The 24,888-nt window shown below is 47.0% G+C and overlaps 2 protein-coding genes and 1 pseudogene across 2 annotated transcripts; all 3 read left to right on the top strand.

Moving 5' to 3' along the window:
* Window positions 1-535: 535 nt before the first annotated feature.
* On the top strand, window positions 536-3,844 carry pglyrp2 (peptidoglycan recognition protein 2). Its single transcript, XM_020468420.2, has 5 exons — window positions 536-866; window positions 1,141-1,989; window positions 2,132-2,342; window positions 2,975-3,269; window positions 3,529-3,844. The coding sequence occupies exons 1-5, from the start codon at window positions 803-805 to the stop codon at window positions 3,556-3,558; spliced, it is 1,449 nt and encodes a 482-aa protein (XP_020324009.1). The 5' UTR covers window positions 536-802; the 3' UTR covers window positions 3,559-3,844.
* Window positions 3,845-9,020: 5,176 nt separating this feature from the next.
* LOC116374805 (uncharacterized) lies at window positions 9,021-14,134 on the top strand. Its single transcript, XM_031829641.1, has 8 exons — window positions 9,021-9,321; window positions 10,402-10,514; window positions 10,708-10,759; window positions 10,959-11,159; window positions 11,343-11,645; window positions 11,846-12,448; window positions 12,631-13,098; window positions 13,301-14,134. Exons 2-8 carry the CDS (start codon window positions 10,405-10,407, stop codon window positions 13,478-13,480), a joined length of 1,917 nt encoding a protein of 638 aa, XP_031685501.1. The 5' UTR covers window positions 9,021-9,321; window positions 10,402-10,404; the 3' UTR covers window positions 13,481-14,134.
* Window positions 14,135-15,041: 907 nt separating this feature from the next.
* On the top strand, window positions 15,042-16,596 carry LOC116376214 (N-acetylmuramoyl-L-alanine amidase-like; annotated as a pseudogene).
* Window positions 16,597-24,888: the final 8,292 nt, after the last annotated feature.

The following is a 24,888-nucleotide window of genomic DNA, read 5'->3' as shown; positions in this document are numbered from 1 at the left end:
CTTTACTCCCTTACCACCAAAGCCTCATAAGCATATGGACACCACCTGCCATGGGACACTAATGCCACGAGTCAGGAACGTTACTGTCATCTGAAAAAAGCATACATGCACTGATTATAGTGTATGCCAACTACACTGGGTTGTTTTCAGGGGAATTTGTTAAGTGTAATTTCCAGTAAGGTTACTGGGTTTCCCTGACACTGACGGTAAACAGACCGCCCCTCTCTATGTATCGTGGAACACATTTACCAGACTTCACTATCTGTGTGTGTCTGTGTGTGTCTGTGTGTGTCTGTGTGTGTAATTACATCCATATGTGTGAAAGGTTGGATGTAATAGATGTATATATCATGAGGGAAAAATAATGGGACGACTAATACAAACCAGCATATCTTCAGCACTTTCTCTTGTCCCTTTAAGCCTGATCTCGTCACAAGCTTCAAAGGGCCTTATTTGTTTTCCGATGACAAACTTTGACTTTGGGTAGGAACCAATCAATATTTGGAGGCGTCTGTGTATAAAGAGTTATTTCATCTATTGGGACACCGCATTACAAACACATTAATTCCCCGAAGTGGGAAGTGAAACCAGCTTTAGGTACTTGATACAAAGCCTTATTGAGCACCTGGACATTCTGCTTGTGGTTTGTCATGAGTGGTTGTGGTTTGTCATAACAGAGTGTTGGACCGTAAGAGATAAGAAGATTACAACTCTCATCGGCAGCCTGGGTTGACCTTGTCTGGGGATTGTTTGTGGGTTTTAGTTTAGCCTCTGGATCTGGTGTTGTGCAGCTACACTCAGCATGACTACAGTGGTTCTATGGCTCTTCATTGTGGCTGGAACGTGCCACAGCGTTCTCTGTTCAGGTAACCTGTGTTAATGGACTGTAATTACATGTTCATTTGGGTTCATATGTCTGAAGGTACGGCCGCCTTACTGCATTGTCCGTCTCCATTGGCAACATATGCTTCTATTGTTAAACTGAGAGCTTAATTTAAAACAAAGAGTCACTAGTATGTAGCTGATGTACAATACATGAAATACCCCAGATAGTATGAATATGAGTATGAATGAAGCCCCAGGTAACTGTTTGCACGGAGTCTGTTGTAGCATGAACTAAAACATTTGTTTTGGTTTCAGAGGACCACCTGCGCGACATGGACAGTTTCATAAGTGCCGTAGAGCAGGCTGAGGACTCTAACCCAGACCTGTCCCCACTAGCCCTTGTGAGGAGGCTCCGCAGGACGGCCGGACACGAGGACCCACTCACCCTGCACTTCCTGGGGGCCTCCAACAACATCAGCCACACCCACACCTCCGTGTTCAACACCACTCTCTTTGGCTTCTTCGACAAAGCCATCCACCATTTTGTGACGGACCGTGGTGAGGAGAGAGGGGTCGTTCTGACCCAAGATGGCACCACAGTGGCCATCGCTCCCATGCTTCTAGGCATTGAGGTGGGTCTGAAAGCTAAGCTTGAGGGCACCCCTCCTCTGGGCATGTTTCCCCTCACTTTGGCCAAAAACCTAGGGTTGTCGTTCCTTAGCCTCCAGGACTTTCCACCCGCTCAGCGTCTGGGGCCGGATGGCTGCTGGGACAACTTGACCAATCCCAGGGTGTTCAAGCTGTCTAGGGTGCCCACCCTGGCCACCGATGCCCTCGTCAATGGGGGAATGGATGGGTCCATTTTGGGCATGGATCTTGCCACCCTGGCCCCCTCTGAACAGCCTGGTAAACTCAGCGAGGTGCTGAAGGGTTACTACAGCCATGTGCTGGAGGGGCAAGACCTGGGGGTTGTATCCAGCCACATCAGCCCCAAGCGTAGAGAGATTTCCCAAGCCCTGCTGGGCACCCTGGACACCCAGAGGCAGGTGATGGAGACCCTATACCTGGTGTGGAGGCTGGAGGACACTCAGTGGATAGCCAAGGATACAGGGGTGGAAAAAGCAGTGAGAGACGGAATGCTGGAATTTGTCCACAGATACTGGGGTGAGTCTCAGGGAAGGAGAGAGGGAATAATTTACCCCTGTAATTATGAAATTGTAGGTGATAAATGGCTATTCATTTGAAGTCTGTAAATATGAAGAGTAATTGAACCTGTTGAACCTCTGGTTCAACCTCTCCTCTCCAGACTGCCCTCCCATCATCCCACGGTGTCAGTGGGGGGCGGCACCCTACCGAGGGTCTCCCTTCCCTCTTGCCCTGCCCCTCCCCTTCCTGTATATCCACCACACCTACGAGCCAGACAGGCCCTGTCACTCCTTCAGGCAGTGCTCCAGGAGCATGAGGGCCATGCAGCGCTTCCACCAAGAAGACCGCGGCTGGGCCGACATCGGATATAGGTGAACTTTGACCCCCTCATCCATTCGCAGATATTAACAAACCCTTTATACTAAGCTTCATAGATGGAGAGAAGTGTGCCTGTCACGGGCGTCCTCCTCTTCATCTGAAGAGGAGAGGCGAGAAGGATCGGACCAAAATGCGGCGTCGTAAGTGTCCATGGTAAATCTTTAATACCGAAAGTACTGACACTGTATACAAAACAATAAACAAATGACGACCGTGAAGCTACAACATAGACAATCACCCACAAACAAACAGTGCAACCCAGGCTACCTAAGTATGATTCTCAATCAGAGACAACTAATGACACCTGCCTCTGATTGAGAACCATACTAGGCCGAAACATAGAAATACCCAAATCATAGAAAAACAAACATAGACTGCCCACCCAACTCACGCCCTGACCATACTAAATAAATACAAAACAAAGGAAATAAAGGTCAGAACGTGACAGTGCCTGTGTCAGCCTACAATTACTGAAGCAGTCATATTATAGCAAATCTTGACATGATATTTATTACACAGTATAACTGTGCAATATAAAATGACAAGATGCTATAACAGGAATCAGGGTTGTGAGATAATGCAATTTGTTTTATAACTCCAACTCCTAAATGTATGTTTCCCTAAGCTTTGTGGTGGGTTCTGACGGGTACATCTACGAGGGGCGCGGCTGGCATCACCTTGGCACCCACACCAGGGGGCAGAACCCTTACGGTTACGGCGTGGCCTTCATTGGCAACTACTCCTCCTCTCTGCCCTCACGCCACACCCTGGATCTGGTGCGCCAACACCTGGCCAAGTGTGCAGTGGATGGCGGGCGCCTGCAGGCCAACTTCACCCTCCACGGGCACCGGCAGCTGGTGGACACCTCATGTCCAGGAGACGCCCTCTACTCAGAGATCAGGGGCTGGGAGCACTTTGGGGTGAGAGACTGTTCAGTATTATAGGCTACTATACCGTCAGTCAATGTCAAATGTATCCTTTTAATACATACACACTCAGAAGGGCATCACAGTTGCACTAGAACACTATTCAGTCATAATACAATTGTGCCCTTTTTCCTACATTAGACATTAGTGATAAACACCTACATTAATCTGTTTGTCCACTGTTGATTTTGATGCTGCTGACACGTTTAGATCCGGTGTTATCTTGATCACTCATTACAGCAACCTTTTACAGGAAACCAGCTCATTGAAAAAGGACCAATGAAGAAGACAAGCATGTAAAAAGCAGTGTGGAATAAAACCAGTTTTGTCAAAATGTCTCATTGGATTGTATGGGGGTATCAATTTGTTATGTCCATGATAATAGTGTGTTTTAGAGTTATAACAGGATATAACACTCACCCTTATGGTTGTCACTGCTTCACATTACAGTATTGTAACACAACAGGGAGACATGTACAGCATACAGACCAAAAATATTAGAGCAACATGTAAAGTGTTGGTCCCATGTTTCATGAGCTGAAATAAAAGATCCAAGACATTTTCCATAAGCACAAAAAGCGTATTTCTCTCCAATTTTGTGCTGAAATGTATTTACATTCCTGTTAGTGAGCATTTCTCCTTTTCCGAGATAATCCATCCACCTGACAGGTGTGGCATTTCAAGAAGCGGATTAAACAGCATGATCATTACACCGGTGCACCTTGTCCTGGGGACAATACAGAGCCACTCTAGAATGCGCAATTTTGTCACACAATAAAATACCTCAGATGTCTCAAGTTGAGGGAGTTTGTAATTGGCATGCTGACTGCAGTAATGTCCACTAGAGCTATTGCCAGATAATTGAATGTAAATGTATCTACAATAAGCCACCTCCAACGTTGGTTTAGAGAATTTGGTAATACGTCCAATCGGCCTCACAACCGCAGACCACGTGTAACCACGCCAGCCCAGGACCTCCACATCTGACTTCTTCACCTGTGGGATCGTCTGAGATCAGCCACCCGGACAGCTGAGGATAAAGCCCATTTGTGGTGAAAAACTCCTTCTGATTGGCTGGGCCTGGCTCCCCAGTGGGTGGGCCTATGCCCAGTCATGTGAAATCCATAGATTAGGGCCTAATTTATTTATTTAAAATGACTGGTTTCCTTATATGAACTTATAACTCTTATAACATAACATGTTTTTGATCAGTATAGCTGCATCTGTCGAGAGAGAGAGAGACAGTGACACCCAGTTGCATAGGAATGACTTCTGGCACCAAGGCTACAAGAGGATCCAGGATAGATGTGTTCCACTCAATGACTGGGTTCCACTCCTCTTAGCCTATATCAAAATGTTAAATTAATTGTTAATGAATTAAAAGTGAGTAGTAATTCAATTACTGTAAACATCGCCATTAACACAAAAATAACATCAGTTTTAGCGGGCGTAGGGAGACAGTTGGGCCTATTGGAATACTTTGAAATAGTTTTGGATAATGAATTATACATCTTGGCTATCTGTCCAATTCATGAAACGCATATTGACCAGGTTGTGAGAGTGAAATGTTTAACAGATGTGTCAGTTAATATTAATTTGATTTTATTTGGATCTCTTTTAGTCCCCATTTGGACCTATCTTCCAAGAGTTCTTAAACATTAAAACACAATTTATAACACAAACACATTTTCACAAATAATACAAACATACATAATATACTAACATAATGACTCAATAAATACTCAATTCTTCATCTACTATAGTCCCACAACATTTGTATGGATAATATTTAAATGGTTTTAAAATAATGTTTAAAATGTATATATTGTGGTGTACAGCAGGTCAACCACCAGGGGGAGACTCATCGAGGCGTGGTAACAGATGGAGTGCAGATCACCAGGCGATGGCTCCATCTGCTGGATGTGCCAGGTCTCGACGGGCTCTCCAGCCAGGACTAATTGGGGCTGATTGGGAGCTGGTGAGTGATCAAGGGCGGATTGCTCACCAGCTGTGCGAGGCCCATAAAGCTGCCAGAAGGGCAGTATACAGGAAGGGAGGGGGCGGGGGCGGGGGAGGGGGAGGGGGAGGGGGAGGGGGAGGGGGAGGAAAGGAAAGGAAAGGACTCCCGTGTTATTGTTGGCGGTTGCGGAGGTAACAAGCGGGAGTTCAGTTTTGTGCCAGACCCCGAACACCGTATCCCGGAGAGGATCTCATGGGGGAGACCTATCTTTTTCTTTTTGATCTATTATTTAAATAAACACCCTTGAAACTGAGCTAATCCTTCTCTGTCCGTGTCTGATCTGGGTAAAACATCTTGACCAAACCCACTGGTCTGCCTCAATATTGAAAGTTTCTGGTTTTGTCATTTCATTTTTTCAATTTCTTTATTACTCTAAATCTAAATGTTTTTTTTTTGCCTATTTCTCTTTTCTGTCTGGATAACGCATAGCTGGTGGACAATCAATTCCTAGTATTACGGAATGTCTGTCTCTTACCAATTACCAACTGAATACCGTTGTGAATGGAACTTGGCCGTTTTAAATGGTGTATATTATGAAATAAAATAAGCATTTATTTTCAATTCTCTTGTCGATTTGATGACCAACCAAGAACATTGCGCATGACTGCAACAGAAGAACCATATCTCCACCTTAAAACAATCCTTGCTGCTTTGTTCTGTGCAATCTACAGCCTCCTAACTTCACTTGATGATGCATTTCCCCAGACCACAGAATAGAAGTTCAGCTGACTCAATTAATGCTTGTTTTATTTGCTTAATTTTTTTCTGGTAAATGTAGCTATCCTTCCGATTATGCATGTTTTAATATTTATTTTTAAATAGATTAGTAATTTTAGTCATCCATGAGAAGCAGTTGTCTAGCTGCACTCCCAATATACTCCTCCCATACTTAATTGTATCCCATGTTGCTTTGGACTATTCCTAGTGGAAAAGACCAACATAACTTTGGTGTTCTTGGTGTTTAAAACAAGTTTGTTCTGGCAAACCCACTCCCGGATATTCTCCAAATCTCCTTGTGAAGCTTGTTGTACCTGTTGAACTGATTGTCTTGCTGCGAAATTGTATCATCTGCAAATATAGTAGCTTGAGTTTCAGCTAAGGCATAGGGAAGGTCGTTGGTATATATTAAATAATGAAGTGGCCCAAGGCAGCTGCCCTGCGGTATTCCACAGTTTAACACATGAGGGGAAGAAAATGAACCATTGATATAGGTGGACTGTTCCCTGTCAGATATGACTGTACCCAATTCAATGCTACCTCCTTAAAAACATAATGCTTAAATTTTGTCAAAATTATTTCCTGATCCACTAAATCAAATGCAGCTCTGTAATCTAAAAATACTACACCCACAAACTTGCCATTATCCATAGCATTGAGCCACTGGTCAGTCATGCCAAATAATGCAGTGGTAGTGGGATGGTTTTTGAGACAAGCATGCTGATTGGCTGTAATCGGATCATTATTTTCCATGTACTCCCATATTTGTCTACTCACAATACCCTCCAATATCTTACTGAGTGTAGGGAGAAGACTAATTGGTTGACTATTGGCATGAGTAATGGGTTCTTTGCTGTCTTTCAGAATATGACACAGTTTCGCATGCTTCCATTCATTTGCAAACATCCCCTTTTCCAGTGACCAATTAAACATGTATCTCAGTGGAACTGCAATCTGGGGAGCAGCACAGCGAAGCAAAAAATTGTCCATAAGACCATAACCTGTAGATTTACCATCAGGTAATGACTTCAATAGGTTTAACACCTCCACTGACACCGTTTGCAGACTAAAAGATCAGGTCTTGTTGCTCATAATATGATCATCAATCCATTGGACAATAGTTTGTTTGGAAGAATGTTTACATTGTTGCTCAGTAAATTAATTGTCTTTGTAAAAAAATCTGCAACATCAAATCAAATCAAATCAAATGTATTTATATAGCCCTTCGTACATCAGCTGATATCTCAAAGTGCTGTACAGAAACCCAGCCTAAAACCCCAAACAGCAAGCAATGCAGGTGGAGAAGCATGATTGGCAGTATCAACTGGTTTTGTTATTATTCTCCCGCCAACCTCCACACTAGATGGGCATGATGAGATAGATGTACCAAGTAAGCCCTTAACTGTGTTCCATACTTTTGTTAGAATAATTTTTTACAATCAATAAAAGCATTGTAGTAAAATAACTTTTTGTTCATTCGATTCAATTTAACTGCATAACTACGTAATGTTCTATAATTCTGTTCATCAATTTCTAAATTTGACTTGGCTGCTAAGACTTCTGCCATATTTCTTTGAGAAAAAGCCTCACCCAGTTCATCATCAATCCATGGAGATGGACGAGCACCAACTGTACTCTTTCATAGTGGGGCATGATGGTCCATTACCTCAGTGAGAACATCAATAAAACATTCCTGTAGCGTGATTTAGTTCATCCCTTTAATTCTTTGGAACCTTAGTGTTCATGGTTATGATCACAATATTATGGTCTGTCCAGCCCACTGGCATTGCTCTGGCTTTTAAGCATTGCAATGGTATATAACAGAAAATCAGATCAATGCATGTGTCTGAACGATGGCCCAACTTAATTGAGTATCATTAACCATTTGTTTCAAACCACAGTTCTTAGCATATTCTCATCAATTTAGTTCTATTTGAATTATTGTGATCCTTCCAATTTATATTAAAATCACCCAAGATAAATGCATCTCTGTTGCGATCTGTGGCCTGGTCAAACCCAGTACATAAGTCATCCAAATTGGACACCTTAGAGCTAGGAGGTCTATACACACATCCCACCAATATGGCTGCCTGGTGAGGCAGATGTACCTGAGCCCATAGTGCTTCTAATTGACATACATTAAGGTCATCCCTCCTCTTAAAAGGTATGTGATTCTGAATGTACAGTGCTACACCCCCACCATTCCTATTCCTGTCTCTTCTCAGTAGACTATATCCATGAATGTTCAATTGCCCATCGTTTACAGAGGCATCTACATGCGTTTCGGTCAAAGCCAAAATATGAATATGATTTATGTTGACCAAGTTAAAAACCTCATGCATTTTCTTAGGAAGGCTACATACATTAACCTGAGCTATATGCAGCCCTTTCCATATCAAGTGGAGATCAATAGAGCATGTATTCATTATAGTTGAAGTTGTCATGATACACTAGAACAGACTAACTAAGATTTGAACATTAAATGAAAATAGACAGAGAGTTACTCCAGAGTCCCGATACAATTGCCCATTGATATAAAGTTTATCCATCACCATGGAGACTCGTTGATTCAGGCAACGCTTTTCCTTCATGATGGGATACATATGTTTTTTTCTCCTTTCATTGACCTCGATGGGAAAGTGATCATTCATTCCAAAATCAGTGTTTCTGAGTTCTCTGCCCATGTTCTTTGTCATTTCCTTTTGCTTAAATTTGTCAAAATATGCAATAATAGCCCGTGGCCTATTTCCAGAGGCTTTACCTATTCTATGGACTCTGGAGAAAGTGGCATTACGCACATCAGTGGCCAGTTTTAGTTGAGTTGACATAAAGTCTCGGAATGTGTCCTCACAGCCTCTGTTGTTGTCATTCTCCGGTATCCCTGAAAATATTAGATGGTCCCACATTGATCGACACTGTACATCAAGCAAGGTTTCTTTAAGTTGTTTGTTCTCCCTTTGCACCACCTCCACCTTGCTATGAATAGAGTCTACAGTACCTTTCAGCGCAGTGTTCTCTTTCCTTAGATCATCAATCTGACGTTGGCTGAATTCTAGACTAGCACATAATGCATTGATGTCCTCTCGTAATATATCCAAGATATCAAGTTTGGCAAGCCTTTCATTGATGGATTTTAACAAGTCAACATCCATATCAGTAAACCTCTCCCCACGCACCGTCTTACTAAGGGATGGTTTCGTTCCATCGTTGATACCTATTTTCCAACTTGGTTTTGGTTTGTTTATTGATTGGGTTGGATGTCCTTGTCCTTGAATCCTCCGAAACCAGCGACATGTTTCTTTTGAGTTCGTAAGTATCTTTCGTCAATAAATCATTCAAGCTCTTCAATGGATTTTGAATCATCCAGCGTGTTAACAGGCAGAGTTAAACATACAAACAAATTGTCCTCTATTTCAATCAAATGATTGTAAACTCAAAGCATTGAACATTATTTTTAATATTCTTATTCATTTTGTGTTTTGTAAAATTTTGTCATATTTATTTGCTTTATCAGCATGGATTAACAATCATGGCATATTTGTTCAATCATCACTGATTTGGCTATTTTCATACACTTTCAATGTATTAAAAGTACAGTATAATGATAAATATCCACCACTAGTCATGGTTGATACCTAAGCATACTGTAAATCGTATTGATTGATTCTGTAATTCATTTAATATCGCCTACTTTAAATAGCCTGTGGTCTTCAAGTTTGAAGCGATTTTTAAACCAACACATTTTAATATTGTATTGCATGTTTTATATATTTCTCTAACCCTTTTGTATGCGAATTGCCAATGTCAACAAACGTTCATAATTTACGTTTTTTTCCCAGTGACATCGCGTCAAAATGTTACAGGATCTGTAATCATTAGGGAGAAATAGGATTGGCCAGGGGCAAATGATACAACAGGATAAATAAATGTGCTTAGAAATGTACGACGTTGTGCGCAATAAGGAACGTGTCACCATAGAAATAGAATCTATATTAGAATTCCATGCTCGTCACAATGTCCAATAACATACATTTGAATTCCTAATTCTATGTGTATTACTCAGAGGTTAATTTATTCACAATCACAACCAGCCGACAGTATATCGATAGCAAACGCGAATTCTTCATTCAAGTCAATCACAAAATCGTATATTTTTTCCTGTTCTCAGTAAGGTAAGTAGGTCTTCCCATAATGAGAAAGTCCGATATTGCACGCATTCGACATTTTCGAAAAACACGTTACTTGGATCATATCGAATCTGTTAGCTATACAACCAATTTATCGATCATCCATGGAGGAGCAGTTAGTTTGTGCCATGAACCAATTCATATCACTCTCTGCTTGCCACATTCTAAATGGTTAAGTCACTAATTGAAGACTCTATTGCAGAAAATGCTCAAGAGGCAATTCCGTACACTGAAAGCCCAGGGAAGACTCCCGCTGGACCTCCCTCTGAGACCAATGAAGGCCTGGCTCCTGGCAGGGAAAAGAGTCTTCTTGGAGTGAGTGCAGTGTTCTCAGACTATTTTTGAATTGTACGAAACGTTATACTTCATTTAGGTAACTTGAGTTTATCACATCATTAGACAAGTGTAAATGATAACACTAATGTATCAAAATATATTAGACGACAGCAATAGTTTGATAGATAGTGTAGACAGACATAGTCTGATACATTTCCATATTCACATGAAGGCGTGAGACAGAGACATGGAAGAGATGGAGGAAGGTCTGTGTAGCTGAATTGGTGAGGACTATGTAGAGCAAACAGTACACCCACTGTAAAGCCCTTAAGATATCAGCAAGCTCATTTTTGGACCAAAAGAGAAAAACAGCAGCTATCAGTTCAAATTAATAATTTCTCCCATCATTTCAATGATGGACCAGTGTCCAGTCTCACCCGATACATCAACAGTATGTTAATTACATATTATGTTGTTACATAGACTTGGGATGCAAAGAGGGGCCTGGAATTACAGGAGACAGAGAGAGTTCTCCTGGTCAGTTGCCAGAGAGTTCAGGATGAATTAAGGATTTCTGATTTCACCGTGGACACGGCGCCCAACGAAGCCATCCAGCTTCTGAAAGAGGAGTGTTGGAAGTTGAACTTCTTGCACCTAAAGGATGAGACATGCCAGGCCACTGAGGTAAGACATAAGAGCCATCTGCAATGCCAATATTGTTTCTTTTAATGAAATGTCAAGCATCTTTGTCATTTCTGTGTATAATATGGTGTTCAAAGTTGGTCACAGTCAACGTTGGATGTCTTTGGTTTGTTGTATTTGTGAAGTAGCTATAGGATAGTTATGAATGTCTCTGTCCAATTACAGCTCCCTGAGACCTCTTCAAAGGAAACTCTAATTGAAGAGAAAAGTCCAAAGACCAAGTGCCCGTCCAGCGTCGCTGGGGCTGCTGACATTGACAACACCAATGAGGAGGATTCAGAGGAGTCTCCGAATAACAATGTGGTGGACTTTCAGGATGAGTCGCTGGCCCTGGTCAGTGTGGAGAAAGACGCTGCTGGAGATGGAAAGGTCCTCAGCAAGGTGGTGAAGCCCAAAGGGTGTCTGAAGGAGAGCTGCAAAGATCAGCTAACCCCAACAATCTATGATATGATTACGGAACTACCAAAGGTAAGGAACAAGAAGCCTGTTTCGGAAATGAAAGGTCAAGTGTCTTTGCAAGTTGGGTGTATCAGAGATGTCTCAAGCGGGACAATTATACAAATAAACTGCTATAATCTTTGACTTTGGATGTCTGTGGTATGTTTTGTGAAAAAGTACAGATATCTGTTTTGTTCTTACTCTTTCATTGCTCTGCATTGTCTGCTTAGTCCTATTTCGGATCCACTGAGAGCCTTCCTGAGATGTGTAGCAGAGGTCCTGAGGTGTGCAGTGGAGTGCCTGGGGTGAGTAACAGAGGTCCAAAGGTGTGCAGTGGAGGTCCAAAGGTGTGCAGTGGAGCGCCTGAGTTGCCAAATGCAGTGGGAGAGGTGTCAAGTGACACAAAGAAGACAGAGGCAACTGGAGACCTTCTGAACACTGGAAACGGCCTGAGAAAGGTGGTGCAGCTATCCACCGAGAGCCATGCTGAGGTGTGCAATGGAGAGGCTGAGCTGTGCAGTGGTCCTGAGGTGTGCAGCAGAGGTCCTGAGGTGTGCAGCAGAGGTCCTGAGGTGTGCAGTGGAGGTCCTGAGGTGTGCAGCGGAGGTCCTGAGGTGTGCAGCGGAGGTCCTGAGGTGTGCAGCGGAGGTCCTGAGGTGTCAAACGCAGTGGAAGAGGTGTCCAGTGACACAAAGACTACAGAGGCTGCTGAAGACCTTCTGGACACTGGAAATGTCCTCAGCAAGGTGGTGAACCCCAAAGGGTGGCTGAAGCAGGACTGGGATGATCAGCTGAACAGAGACTTCAATGATATGATTGCAAATCTCCCAAAGGTAAGGAACAGTAATCTTGTTTTGTAAATTAAAAAGGTCAAACGTCTTTGTAAGTGGGGTGTATCAGGGTTGTTTAAAACTGGACAATGTTATAAATGAGATACTATAATCTTTGACCTAGTTTTTGTTTTTAAATGACAGATGTGTTTTCCTTACTCTTTCATTACGCGCTGTCTGTTTAGCCCTATTTCGGATCCATCGAGAGTATTCCTGAGGTGTGCAGCAGAGGTCCTGAGGTGTCAAACGAAGTGGAAGAGGTGTGCAGTGACACAATGAAGATAGAGGCTACAGGAAATCTTCTGAAAACTGGAAATGGCCTAAGCAAGGTGGTGCTCCTATCCACTGAGAGCCGTCCTGATGTGTGCATTAGAGTGCCTGAGGTGTTCAGTGGAGGTCCAGAGGTATGCAGTGAAATGCCTGAAGTGTACAGTGGATGTCCTGAGGTGTGCAGTGAGGTGTTCAGTGAGGTGCCTGAGGCACCAAACGCAGTGGAAGAGGTGTCCAGTGATACAAAGACAGAGGCTGCTGAAGAACTTCGGGACACTGAAAATGTCCTCAGCAAGGTGATGAAATCCAAAGGGTGGCTGAAGGAGGGCTGGGAAGATCAGCTGACCAAAGACTTCAATGATATGATTGCAAGACTCCCAAAGGTAAGGAACAAGAAGCCTGTTTCGTGAATGAAAGGTCAGCTGTCTTTCTAAGTGGGGTGCATCAGGGTTGTCTGAAACTGGACAATATTATAAATTAGCTACTATAATCTTTGACTTTGGATGTCTGTGGTATGTTTTGTGAAACAGCTAAAGGACATATGTGTTGTTCTTACTCTTGCACTGCTCTGCATGGTCTGTTTAGTCCTATTTTGCATCCAACGAGAGCCTTCCTGAGGTGTGCAGCGGAGTGCCCGAGGTGTCGAACGCAGTGGAAGTGGTGCGCAGTGACACAAAGAAGCAGAAGAAAAATGGCGTTCTTCGATTCTTCCGACGTGTGTGGAAGTTCTTCACATGCACCAACAGTCTCCCCAAAGAGGAGTGACTCAAGCACACACAACTCCGGGCAACACTTTCTTCACCATCTCCCACTTTGCTTCCAACTGCCATATTTTTAATAATAAAAAATAATGGGGATCTGAACCACAATAAAAAACCTGTTTTCATGAGTGTTTTTCATATGACTTACGATGTACGTATGAAGAATGCTTTAAAGAACACTTACTAATTAATGATCCAGACAATTAAGCTGTTTTAGAGGTGCTTAAGTATGCATTAAATCACAGTATTACTGCATTACACGCTCGAAAATATGTACGAAATCATTTGAGACACTTTGGGTATGAATGTAGGTTTGTGGTTGAATGGCTCTACTGTGGGCTATTTTCCTAATCAAAACCAAATCACAACTTTATTTGCAGAGCACATTTCTTACAGATGATGCATTTCAAAATGCATAGAAAATAAAAGGTTAGAAATATAAAAATGAGAAATGAAAAGAGTAAAACAATCACAGTGGACATGAGACTAATGCACTAAAATAAATGAAAATAAATAAGATATATACAATGGTAAAATAGATAGTAGGACTAAGCAAAAGCACGGCTAATAAGTAGCTCTTCAAAATTACAACAGTTTGAGGCCTTCAGATCCTCCGGCAGGCTGTTCCAAAGGCCAGGACCATAGTGGCTGAAGGCAGCCTCACCACACGTTTTGGTTCTCACCTTTGGAACAACTAAAAGACCCGTGACAGAGGATCTGAGGGACCGACCGGGCAGATACAGTATCTTAAAAGCATATCAGACACGTACTCAGGTGCAGGGCCACGTGGTGCTTTAAATTCAATTATAAAACTACAGGCAACCAACGCAGGGATTTAAAATAGCGTGTTAAAGTATGTTCAAATGTATCTCCTGACAACAGTTCAGTTGTATTGGTGTAATAGTGCCCTCCAGTGTTTCTGAGTAAAGGTTTAGATAAATGATGGTTGTTGTGGTGGGGCTTTGACAAAGCTATTGGAAGTTGCTAGTATGTCTTCTAAGTCAGTTTTAGGTTGCATAAGGAGACATTTCAAAGGAGGCTCCACAACTCAAAGGAGAGTACTTTGAAAATGGTTCTCTGGTCTGGCACTGATCAGAGAGAACTGTATTGTGGAAACCTGTTTTCACCTATCCAATGGTGTTGGATCAGATTTCTTGGCTGTCGGTCCAATTCAAACTCACAATCTCATGAAACACACATTGACCAGTGTGTGAGATTGAAGTATTTAACAGGTGCATGTGTCACAACTGTGTAGCATCAACATAGGAAGTGGTTTAGAGTCTTTCAAACCTGTTTGGCTGGCAGGAAGTGCCACTGGTTTAGACAGGAAACTGAGCCCAACAGCCACTAAACACAAACAACCACATGTATCTGTGTCAGATGACCCACAGATGGTGATGATGTTCTATTAAATGTCATTCAATAAATATTCTACATCTTGTTGTCGTTAATGTATGAATTTCAAGTTTGATCCGAATAGTTGATAGAACTGGTGAATGAGACAGGCCCCTAGACAGAGTTGTGAAATGTCTCAGCTTCCCATTGTTAAGATAGCATCAGATCAGATGTCTCAAATGAGGAGGATACGCAGGACGGCAAGACATGAGGACCCATTCACCCTGCACTTCCTAGGGGCCTCCAACAACATCAGCCACACCCACACCTCCGTGTTCAACACCACTCTCTTTGGCTTCTTCGACAAACCATCCACCATTATGTGAAGGACCATGGTGAGGAGAGAGGGGTCGTTCGGACCCAAGATGGCACCACAGTGGCCATCGCTCCCATGCTTCTAGGCATGTTTCCCCTCACCTTGGCCAAAATCCTTAGCCTCCAGGACGGCTGCTGGGACAACGTGACCCACCCCAGATTGTTCCAGATGTCGCGGGTGCTCACCCTAGCCACCGATGCCCTCGCCAACAGGGGAATGGATGGGTCCATTTTGAGCATGGATCTTGCCAGCCTGGTCCCCTCTGAACAGCCTGGTAAACTCAGCGAGGTGCTGAAGGGTTACTACAACCATGTCCTGGAGGGTCAAGACCTGGGGGTTGTATCCAGCCACATCGGCCCCAAGCGTAGAGAGATTGCCCAAGCCCTGCTGGGCACCCTGGACACCCAGAGGCAGGTGATGGAGACCCTATACCTGGTGTGGAGGCTGGAGGACACTCAGTGGATAGCCAAGGATACAGGGGTGGAAAAATGCACTGAGAAACGTAATGCTGGAATTTGTCCACAGATACTGGGGTGAGTCTCAGGGAAGGAGAGAGGGAACCTTTACCCCTGTAATTATGAAATTGTAGGTGATAAATGGCTATTCATTTGAAGTCTACAGAATATTGGTCTGTAAACATGAAGAGTAATTGAACCTGTTCTACTCTGGTTCAACCTCTCCTCTCCAGACTGCCCTCCTATCATCCCACGGTGTCATTGGGGGGCGAAACCCTCCCTTCCCTCTTGCCCTGACCCTCCCCTTCCTGTGTATCCACCACACCTACGAGCCAGACAGGCCCTGTCACTCCTTCAGGCAGTGCACCAGGAGCAAGAGCGCCATGCAGCGCTTCCACCAAGAAGACAACGGCTGGGCCGACATCGGATATAGGTGAACTTTGACCCCCTCATCCATTCGCAGATATTAACAAACCCTTTATACTAAGCTTCATAGACGGATACAAGTGTGCTGTGTCAGCCTACAATTCCTGAAGCAGTCATATTATAGCAAATCTTAACATGATGCTACACAGTATAACCTGAAGCAAAATATAATAACAAGATGCTATAACAAGAATCAGGGTTGTGAGATAATGCAATTTGTTTAATCACTCCAACTCCTAAATGTATGTTTCCCTCAGCTTTGTGGTGGGTTCTGACGGGTACATCTACGAGGGGTGCGGCTGGCATCACCTTGGCAACCACACCAGGAGGCAGAACCCTTACGGTTACGGTGTGGCCTTCATTGGCAACTACTCCTCCTCTCTGCCCTCACGCCACGCCCTGGATCTGGTGCGCCAACACCTGGCCAAGTGTGCAGTGGATGGCGGGCGCCTGCAGGCCAACTTCACCCTCCACCGTTTCCAGGAGACGCCCTCTTACTCAGAAATCAGGGGCTGGGAGCACTTTTAATACATACACAATTGTCACGACTTCCGTTCTGCGGTCGATGTCACCGGCTTTCTAGTCACCACCGATCCATGTTTCAGTTTCGTTTTGTTTTGTTTTGTCTGTATTACACACACCTGGTTTCAATTCCCATGTCATGTTCCTTATTTAACCTTCTGGCATACACGTCTGTTCTGTCCGTGATTGTTGCTGTCTTTAGTGGTTGTTGTATGTGCTAGTTTGTATGTATACTTCTATTTGAAATTTTTGCCCGATTTTTTGAGTAAACTCCGTTGTGTTGCTCAAAACCTGTGTCCAGCGCCTGACTCCGCTACATCTCTGCACCCAATCGCTAACACAATCACAGACCGTTCCAATGGAGTCAGCAGGTGCAGCCAGCCCTTCTCTCCCAGTAGAGGAGCGCGTCCAGCAGCACGCGACCATGTTACACAGTCTAGGGACAGCCATGGATTGCATGCTGCAAACAATGGACAGATGGGAGAGAGGAGACTTTCCTGTCAATCCTACATCACCACCTCCGCCCGCACCTCAACCTACACCGATGTCCACCCCTCCGTCGTCAGGACCCAGTGAGATTCGGCTCTCGCTCCCGGGAGGGTATGACGGAACAGCTGCCGGGTGGCAGGGGTTCCTACTCCAGCTGGAGCTCTACCTGGCAGCTGTTCAGCCGGCCCCTTCGGGACGCGAGAGAGTGAGCGCCCTCATCTCCTGCCTGACTGGAAAAGCCCTGGAGTGGGCCAACGCCATCTGGGGAAGGGAAGGCCCGACTCTGGATGATTACGAGGACTTCTCCCGCCGCTACCATCTGGGGAAGGGAAGGTCCGATTCTGGATGACTACGAGGACTTCTCCCGCCGCTTTCATCTGTGGAAGGGAAGGCCCGACTCTGGATGACTACGAGGACTTCTCCCTCCGCTTCCGGGCAGTTTTTGATCATCCACCTGAAGGCAGAGCGGCGGGAGAGAGATTGTTCCATCTGAGACAGGAGATGAGGAGCGCTCAAGAGTTCGCACTGGACTTCAGAACTCTGGCAGCTGGTGCGGGATGGAATGAGCGGGCCCTGATCGACCACTATAGGTGTAGTTTACGAGAGGGCGTTCGTAGGGAGCTAGCCTGCAGTGACACCACTCTCAACCTGGACCAGCTGGTGGACTTGTCTATCCGGCTGGATAACCTGTTGGCCTCCCACGGATGTCTGGATCGGGGTCTGCCCATTCCATTTCCCAGCACCTTGGATTCAACACCGATGGAGTTGGGAGGGGCTGCTATGAGGGGGACCGGAGGGGGGACCATTCCCTGCACCAGCTGTGGCCGCAGAGGGCACACTGCTGGTCGGTGCTGGGGTGGTTCTCCAGGAGGTCGAGGTAGCAGGCGGAGCACTGGTGGGTCATCCCAGGTGAGTAGGCACACAACTCACCCAGAGCCCCCTGTTGCACACATGTGGTTACCTATAGAATTTCCTGAGTCCTCCCCACATTCCCAGCATAAGGTGCTAGTAGATTCAGGTGCAGCTGGGAACTTTATTGACCGCTCCTTGGCACATAGATCAGGGATTCCTATTGTTCCTGTTGATGTTCCCTTCCCTGTACATGCCTTAGTTATTCGCCCTTTGGGGTCGGGGCTAATTGGGGAGGTCACAGCGCCCATTGCTATGAGAACGCAAGGGGGTCACGAGGAGAGAGTTAGACTCTTCCTGATCGACTCTCCTGCGTTTCCTGTTGTGTTGGGTCTTCCCTGGTTGGCCTCTCATGATCCTATTATTTCGTGGCAACAGAGGGCTCTCAAGGGATGGTCCTGTCAGTGTTCAGGGAGGTGTATAGGTGTTTCCTTAGGTGCCACTATGGTGGAAAGTCCAAACCAGGTTTCCACCATGCACATTCCCCCCGAATATGCCGATTTGGCACTCGCCTTCTGTAAAAAAATTATCCTCTGTCACAGGAGGATATGGTGGCTATGGAGACATATGTCACCAAATCTCTGGGACAGGGATACATTCAACCTTCCATCTAACCTGTCTCCTTGAGTTTCTTTTTTGTGAAGAAGAAGGATGGAGGTTTGCGCCCGTGTATTGATTATCAAAGTTTAAATAAGATCACGGTAAAATACAGTTACCCGCTACCGCTCATAGCCAGTATGACCGAGTGACGGGGCGGCGCTTCTTCAGAAAATTGGACCTCAGGAGCGCTTACAACCTGGTGCGTATCCAGGCGGGAGATGACTGGAAAACAGCATTCAGCACCACTTCTGGGCATTATGAGTACCTCTTCATGCCGTACGAGTTAATGAATGCTTCATCAGTCTTACAATCCTTTGTAGATGAGATTTTCAGGGACCTGCACGGGCAGGGTGTAGTGGTGTATATAGATGACATTCTAATATACTCCGCTACACGCGCCGAGCATGTGTCCCTGGTACGCAGGGTGCTTGGTCGACTGTTGGAACATGACCTGTACGTCAAGGCTGAGAAATGTCTGTTCTTCCAACAGTTCATCTCCTTCCTAGGGTACCGTTTTTCAGTGTCAGGGGTAGAGATGGAGAATGACCGCATTTCAGCCGTTTGTATTGGCCGACTCCAACCACGGTAAAGGAGGTGCAGCGGTTTTTAGGGTTTGCCAACTACTACCTGAGATTTATCTGGGGTTTTGGTCAGGTAGCGGCTCCCATTACCTCACTGCTGAAGGGGGGACCGGTGCAAAAGCCCTGGGGCGGACAGGGCTTTTGGTCACCTGAAGGCTCTGTTTACCTGGGCTCACGTGTTGGCTCATCCTGATCCCTCCTTAGCGCTAATAGTTGAGGTGGACGCGTCCGAGGCAGGAATAGGGGCTGTGCTGTCGCAGCGCTCGGGTACGCCACTAAAGCTCCGCCCCTGTGCATTATTTTCTAAGAAGTTCAGCCTGGCGGAGCGAAACTATGATGTGGGGGACCGGGAGCTATTGGCTGTTGTCAAGGCTCTGAAAGCGTGGAGACATTGGCTTGAGAGGGCTACACCCTTTTCTCATTTGGACTGACCACCGCACTGGAGTACATTTTAGCAGCGAGGAGACTGAACGCTCACCAGGCAAGGTGTGCCATGTTTTTCACCCGTTTTGTTTTCACCCTTTCCTACAAACCAGGTTCCCAGAACGTTAAGGCAGATGCACTGTCCCAGATGTATGATACAGAGGAGCGGTCCACGGATCCCACTCCCATAATTCCAGCTTCTCGCCTGGTGGCACCGGTGGTACGGGAGGTGGACGCGGACATCGAGCGGGCTTCACGTGTAGAGCCCACTCCCCCTTAGTGTCCAGCTGGGCGTCTGGACGTTACGTTTGATGTCCGCGATCGTTTGATCTGTTGTGCTCACACGTCACCCTCCTCTGGTCATCATGGCATCGCTCGGAGGGTTCGCTGCCTTGCTCGGAAGTACTGGTGGCACACTTTAGCTAAGGACGTGAGGGTTTATGTTTCCTTCTGTTCGGTATGCGCACAGTGCAAGGCACCTAAACATCTGCCCAGGGGGAAATTACAACCCCTTTCCGTTTCACAACGACCGTGGTCACACCTATCGGTGGATTTCGTGACAGATCTTCCCCCGTAGCGGGGTAACATCACAATCCTGGTCGTTGTGGATCGATTTTCTAAGTCCTACCGTCTCCTTTCTTTGCCCGGTCTCCCTACGGCTCTACAAACTGCGGAGGCCCTGTTCACCCACCTATTCCGGCACTACGGGATGCCTGAGGATATAGTTTCTGATCGGGGTCCCCAATTCACGTCTAGAGTCTGAAGGGCGTTTATGGAATGCCTGGGGGTCTCGGTCAGCCTTACCTCAGGTTTCCACCTCGAGAGTAACGGGCAGGTGGAAAGATTCAACCATGATGTGGGTAGGTTTCTGCGGTCCTATTGCCAGGTCCTGGCACCATGGCATCAGAGCCAGATTGAGGCTCCTGCTGTGGTTGAATGGTTTCGGCACTCAGAGGAGACATGCTGCCCACGCTGCCCATGTGCGGCTACAACGGGCCGCCAGGAGGCAAAAGGTGAGTGCTGACCGCCACCGCAGTGAGGCCCCGGTGTATGCACCGGGTCTGGCTCTCGACCCGAAACCTGCCCCTTCACCTGCCCTGCCGGAAGCTGGGTCCGCGGTTTGTGGGGCCATTTAAAGTCCTGAGGAGACTGAACAAGGTTTGTTATCATTCCATGTGTCTCTTCTCAGGCCGGTGGTGGCTGGTCCGCTCCAGCAGTCTGAGATGCTGAAGGTTCCTCCACCCCCTCTGGACATCGAGGGGGTCCCAGCATATACCTTATTAGCCATAATGGACTCAAGGCGTCGGGCGAGGGGCCTTCATTACCTCGTGGAGTGGGAGGGGTACGGCCCGGAGGAGACATGCTGGGTACCGGTGGAGGACATCCTAGATCCTTCATTGCTACAGGAGTTTCACCGTCTCCACCCGGATTGCCCTGCGTCCAGTCCTCTGGATCGTCCCCGAGGCCGGTGTCAGCGCGCGGCTGGTACCGCGCGTCAAAGGGGGGGTACTGTCACGACTTCCACCTAAGTCGGCCCTTCTCCTTGTTCGGGTGATGTTCGGCGGTCGACGTCATCGGCTTTCTAGTCACCACCGATCCATGTTTCAGTTTCGTTTTGTTTTGTCTGTATTACACACACCTGGTTTCAATTCCCATATCATGTTCCTTATTTAACTCTCTGGCATACATTTCTGTTCTGTCTGTGATTGTTGGTGTCTTTAGTGGTTGTTGTATGTGCTAGTTTGTATGTATGTTCCTATTTGGAATTTTTGCCTGACTTTTTGAGTAAACTCCGTTGTGTTGCTCAAAACCTGTGTCCTGCGCCTGACTCCGCTACATCTCTGCACCCAATCGTTGACGACAATCAAAAGGGCATCACAGTTGCACCAGAACACTATTCAGTCATTATACAATTGTGTCCTTTTTCCTACATTAGACATTAGTGATAAACACCAACATTAATCTTTTTGTCCACTGTTGATATTGATGCTGCTGACATAGCAACCTTTTACAGGAAACCAGCTCATCGAGAAAGGACCAATGAAGAAGACAAGCATGTAAAAAGCAGTGTGAAATAAAACCAGTTTTGTCAAAATGTCTCATTGGATTGTATGGGGGTATCAATTTCTTACAGTGTCTCCTGACCCCTCCTGTCTCAGCCTCCAGTATTTATGCTGCAGTAGTTTATGTGTCGGGGGGCTGGGGTCAGTTTGTTATATCTGGAGTACTTCTCCTGTCCTATTCGGTGTCCTGTGTGAATCTAAGTGTGCGTTCTCTAATTCTCTCCTTCTCTCTTTCTTTCTCTCTCTCGGAGGACCTGAGCCCTAGGACCATGCCCCAGGACTACCTGACATGATGACTCCTTGCTGTCCCCAGTCCACCTGGCCATGCTGCTGCTCCAGTTTCAACTTCCACCTGACTGTGCTGCTGCTCCAGTTTCAACTGTTCTGCCTTATTATTATTCGACCATGCTGGTCATTTATGAACATTTGAACATCTTGGCCATGTTCTGTTATAATCTCCACCCGGCACAGCCAGAAGAGGACTGGCCACCCCACATAGCCTGGTTCCTCTCTAGGTTTCTTCCTAGGTATTGGCCTTTCTAGGGAGTTTTTCCTAGCCACCGTGCTTCTACACCTGCATTGCTTGCTGTTTGGGGTTTTAGGCTGGGTTTCTGTACAGCACTTTGAGATATCAGCTGATGTACGAAGGGCTATATAAATAAATTTGATTTGAAATTTGATTTATATCCATGATAATAGTGTGTTTTAGAGTTATAACAGTGTATAACACTCACCCTTATGGTTGTCACTGTGTCACGACTTTCCCCGAAGTTGGTCCCACTCCTTGTTCGGGCGGCGTTCGTTAGTCGACGTCACCGGCCTTCTAGCCACCGCCAATCCACTTTTCATTTTCCATTTGTTTTGACTTTTTTGTACACACCTGATTTCAATCCCACAATTACCTGTTCATTATTTAACCCTCTGTTCCCCACTGGGGAACAGAGGGTTAGTCCCCTCTCCTCGCGTCCCTGGATAGTCCACCCTCGCCGCCGACCATGGCCTAGTAGTCCTCACCCAGAACCCCACTGGACTGAGGAGCAGATCGGGACTGAAGGACAGCTCGGGACTGAGGCAGCTCGGGACTGAGGGGAAGCTCGGGAGTGAGAGAAAGCTCGGGAGTGAGAGAAAGCTCGGGAGTGAGAGAAAGCTCGGGAGTGAGAGGAAGCTCGGGAGTGAGAGGAAGCTCGGGAGTGAGAGGAAGCTCGGGAGTGAGAGGAAGCTCAGGAGTGAGAGGAAGCTCAGGAGTGAGAGGAAGCTCAGGCAGGTAGGTAGATCTACCAGATCCTGGCTGGCTGGTGGTTTCAGCAGATCCTGGCTGACTGGCAGATCCTGGCTGACTGGCAGATCCTGGCTGACTGGCGGATCTGGCGGATCCTGGCCGACTGGCGGATCCTGGCCGACTGGCAGATCCTGGCTGACTGGCAGATCCCGGCCGACTGGCAGATCCCGGCCGACTGGCAGATCCCGGCTGACTGGCAGATCTGGAAGAGTCTGGTTGACTGGCAGATCTAGAAGAGTCTGGTTGACTGGCAGATCTGGAAGAGTCTGGTTGACTGGCAGATCTGGAAGAGTCTGGTTGACTGGCAGATCTGGAAGAGTCTGGTTGACTGACAGATCTGGAAGAGTCTGGTTGACTGGCAGATCTGGAAGAGTCTGGTTGACTGGCAGATCTGGAAGAGTCTGGTTGACTGGCAGATCTGGAAGAGTCTGGCTGACTGGCGGATCTGGAAGAGTCAGGCTGACTGGCGGATCTGGAAGAGTCTGGCTGACTGGCAGATCTGGAAGAGTCTGGCTGACTGGCGGATCCTGGCAGACTGAAAGATCTGGCTGCTCCATGCTGACTGGCGGCTCTGGCTGCTCCACGCTGATTGGCGTCTCTGGCTGCTCCACGCTGATTGGCGTCTCTGGCTGCTCCATGTAGGCTGACAGCTCTGGCGGCTTCTTACAGACTGGCAGCTCTGGCGGCTCCGTGCAGACTGGCAGCTCCTTGCAGACTGGCAGCTCCTTACAGACTGGCAGCTCCTTGCAGACTGGCAGCTCCTTGCAGACTGACAGCTCCTTGCAGACTGACAGCTCCTTACAGACTGACAGCTCCGTGCAGACTGGCAGCTCCTTGCAGACTGGCAGCTCCTTACAGACTGGCAGCTCATTGCAGACTGACAGCTCCTTGCAGACTGGCAGCTCCTTGCAGACTGACAGCTCCTTGCAGACTGACAGCTTCGTGCAGACTGGCAGCTCCTTGCAGACTGGCAGCTCCTTGCAGACTGGCAGCTCATTGCAGACTGGCAGCTCGGGCTGCTTCATGTAGACTGACAGCTCTGGCTGCTCCATGCAGACTGACAGCTCTGGCTGCTCCATGCAGACTGACAATCTGGCTGCTCCATGCAGACTCACAGCTCTGGCTGCTCCATGCAGACTGACATCTCTGGCTGCTCCATGCAGACTGACAGCTCTGGCTGCTCCATGCAGGCTGGCAGCTCTGGCTGCGCTGAACAGGCGGGAGACTCCGGCAGCGCAGGAGAGGAGAAAGGCTCTGGCTGCGCTGAACAGGCGGGAGACTCCGGCAGCTCAGGAGAGGCGAGGCGCACTGTAGGCCTGATGCGTGGTGCTGGTACTGGTGGTACTGGACCGAGGACACGCACAGGAAGCCTGGTGCGGGGAGCTGCTACCGGAGGGCTGGGGTGTGGAGGTGGTACTGGATAGACCGGACCGTGCAGGCGCACTGGAGCTCTTGAGCACCGAGCCTGCCCAACCTTACCTGGCTCGATGCCCACTCTAGCCCGGCCGATACGAGGAGCTGGAATATACCGCACCGGGCTATGCACCCGCACTGGGGACACCGTGCGCACCACTGCATAACACGGTGCCTGCCCGGTCTCTCTAGCCCCCCGGTAAGCACAGGGAGTTTGCGCAGGTCTCCTACCTGGCGTAGCAATACTCCCTGTGAGCCCCCCCCCAATAAATTTTTGGGGCTGACTCCGGGGCTTCCTTGCCAACCGTGTTCCCTCGTATCGCCGGCTCCTCTCTCCGGCTGCCTCTGCTCTCCTAAGTGCCTCCACCTGTTCCCATGGAAGGTGATCCCTTCCCGCCAGGATCTCCTCCCATGTGTAGCAACCCTTGCCATCCAATATATCGTCCCATGTCCAATCCTCATTGCGCCGCTGTTGCTGCCTTTGTTGCCTCTCCTCTTTCGGCTGCTCCTGCCTGTTGACACGCTGCTTGGTCCGTTGGTG

The sequence above is a fragment of the Oncorhynchus kisutch genome, linkage group LG1 (assembly GCF_002021735.2).
Source record: "Oncorhynchus kisutch isolate 150728-3 linkage group LG1, Okis_V2, whole genome shotgun sequence".
In the NCBI taxonomy this organism is placed as follows: Eukaryota; Metazoa; Chordata; class Actinopteri; order Salmoniformes; family Salmonidae; genus Oncorhynchus; species Oncorhynchus kisutch.
Note: the sequence above shows the minus strand (reverse complement) of the source record. Positions and strands in the feature narration are given on the sequence as shown.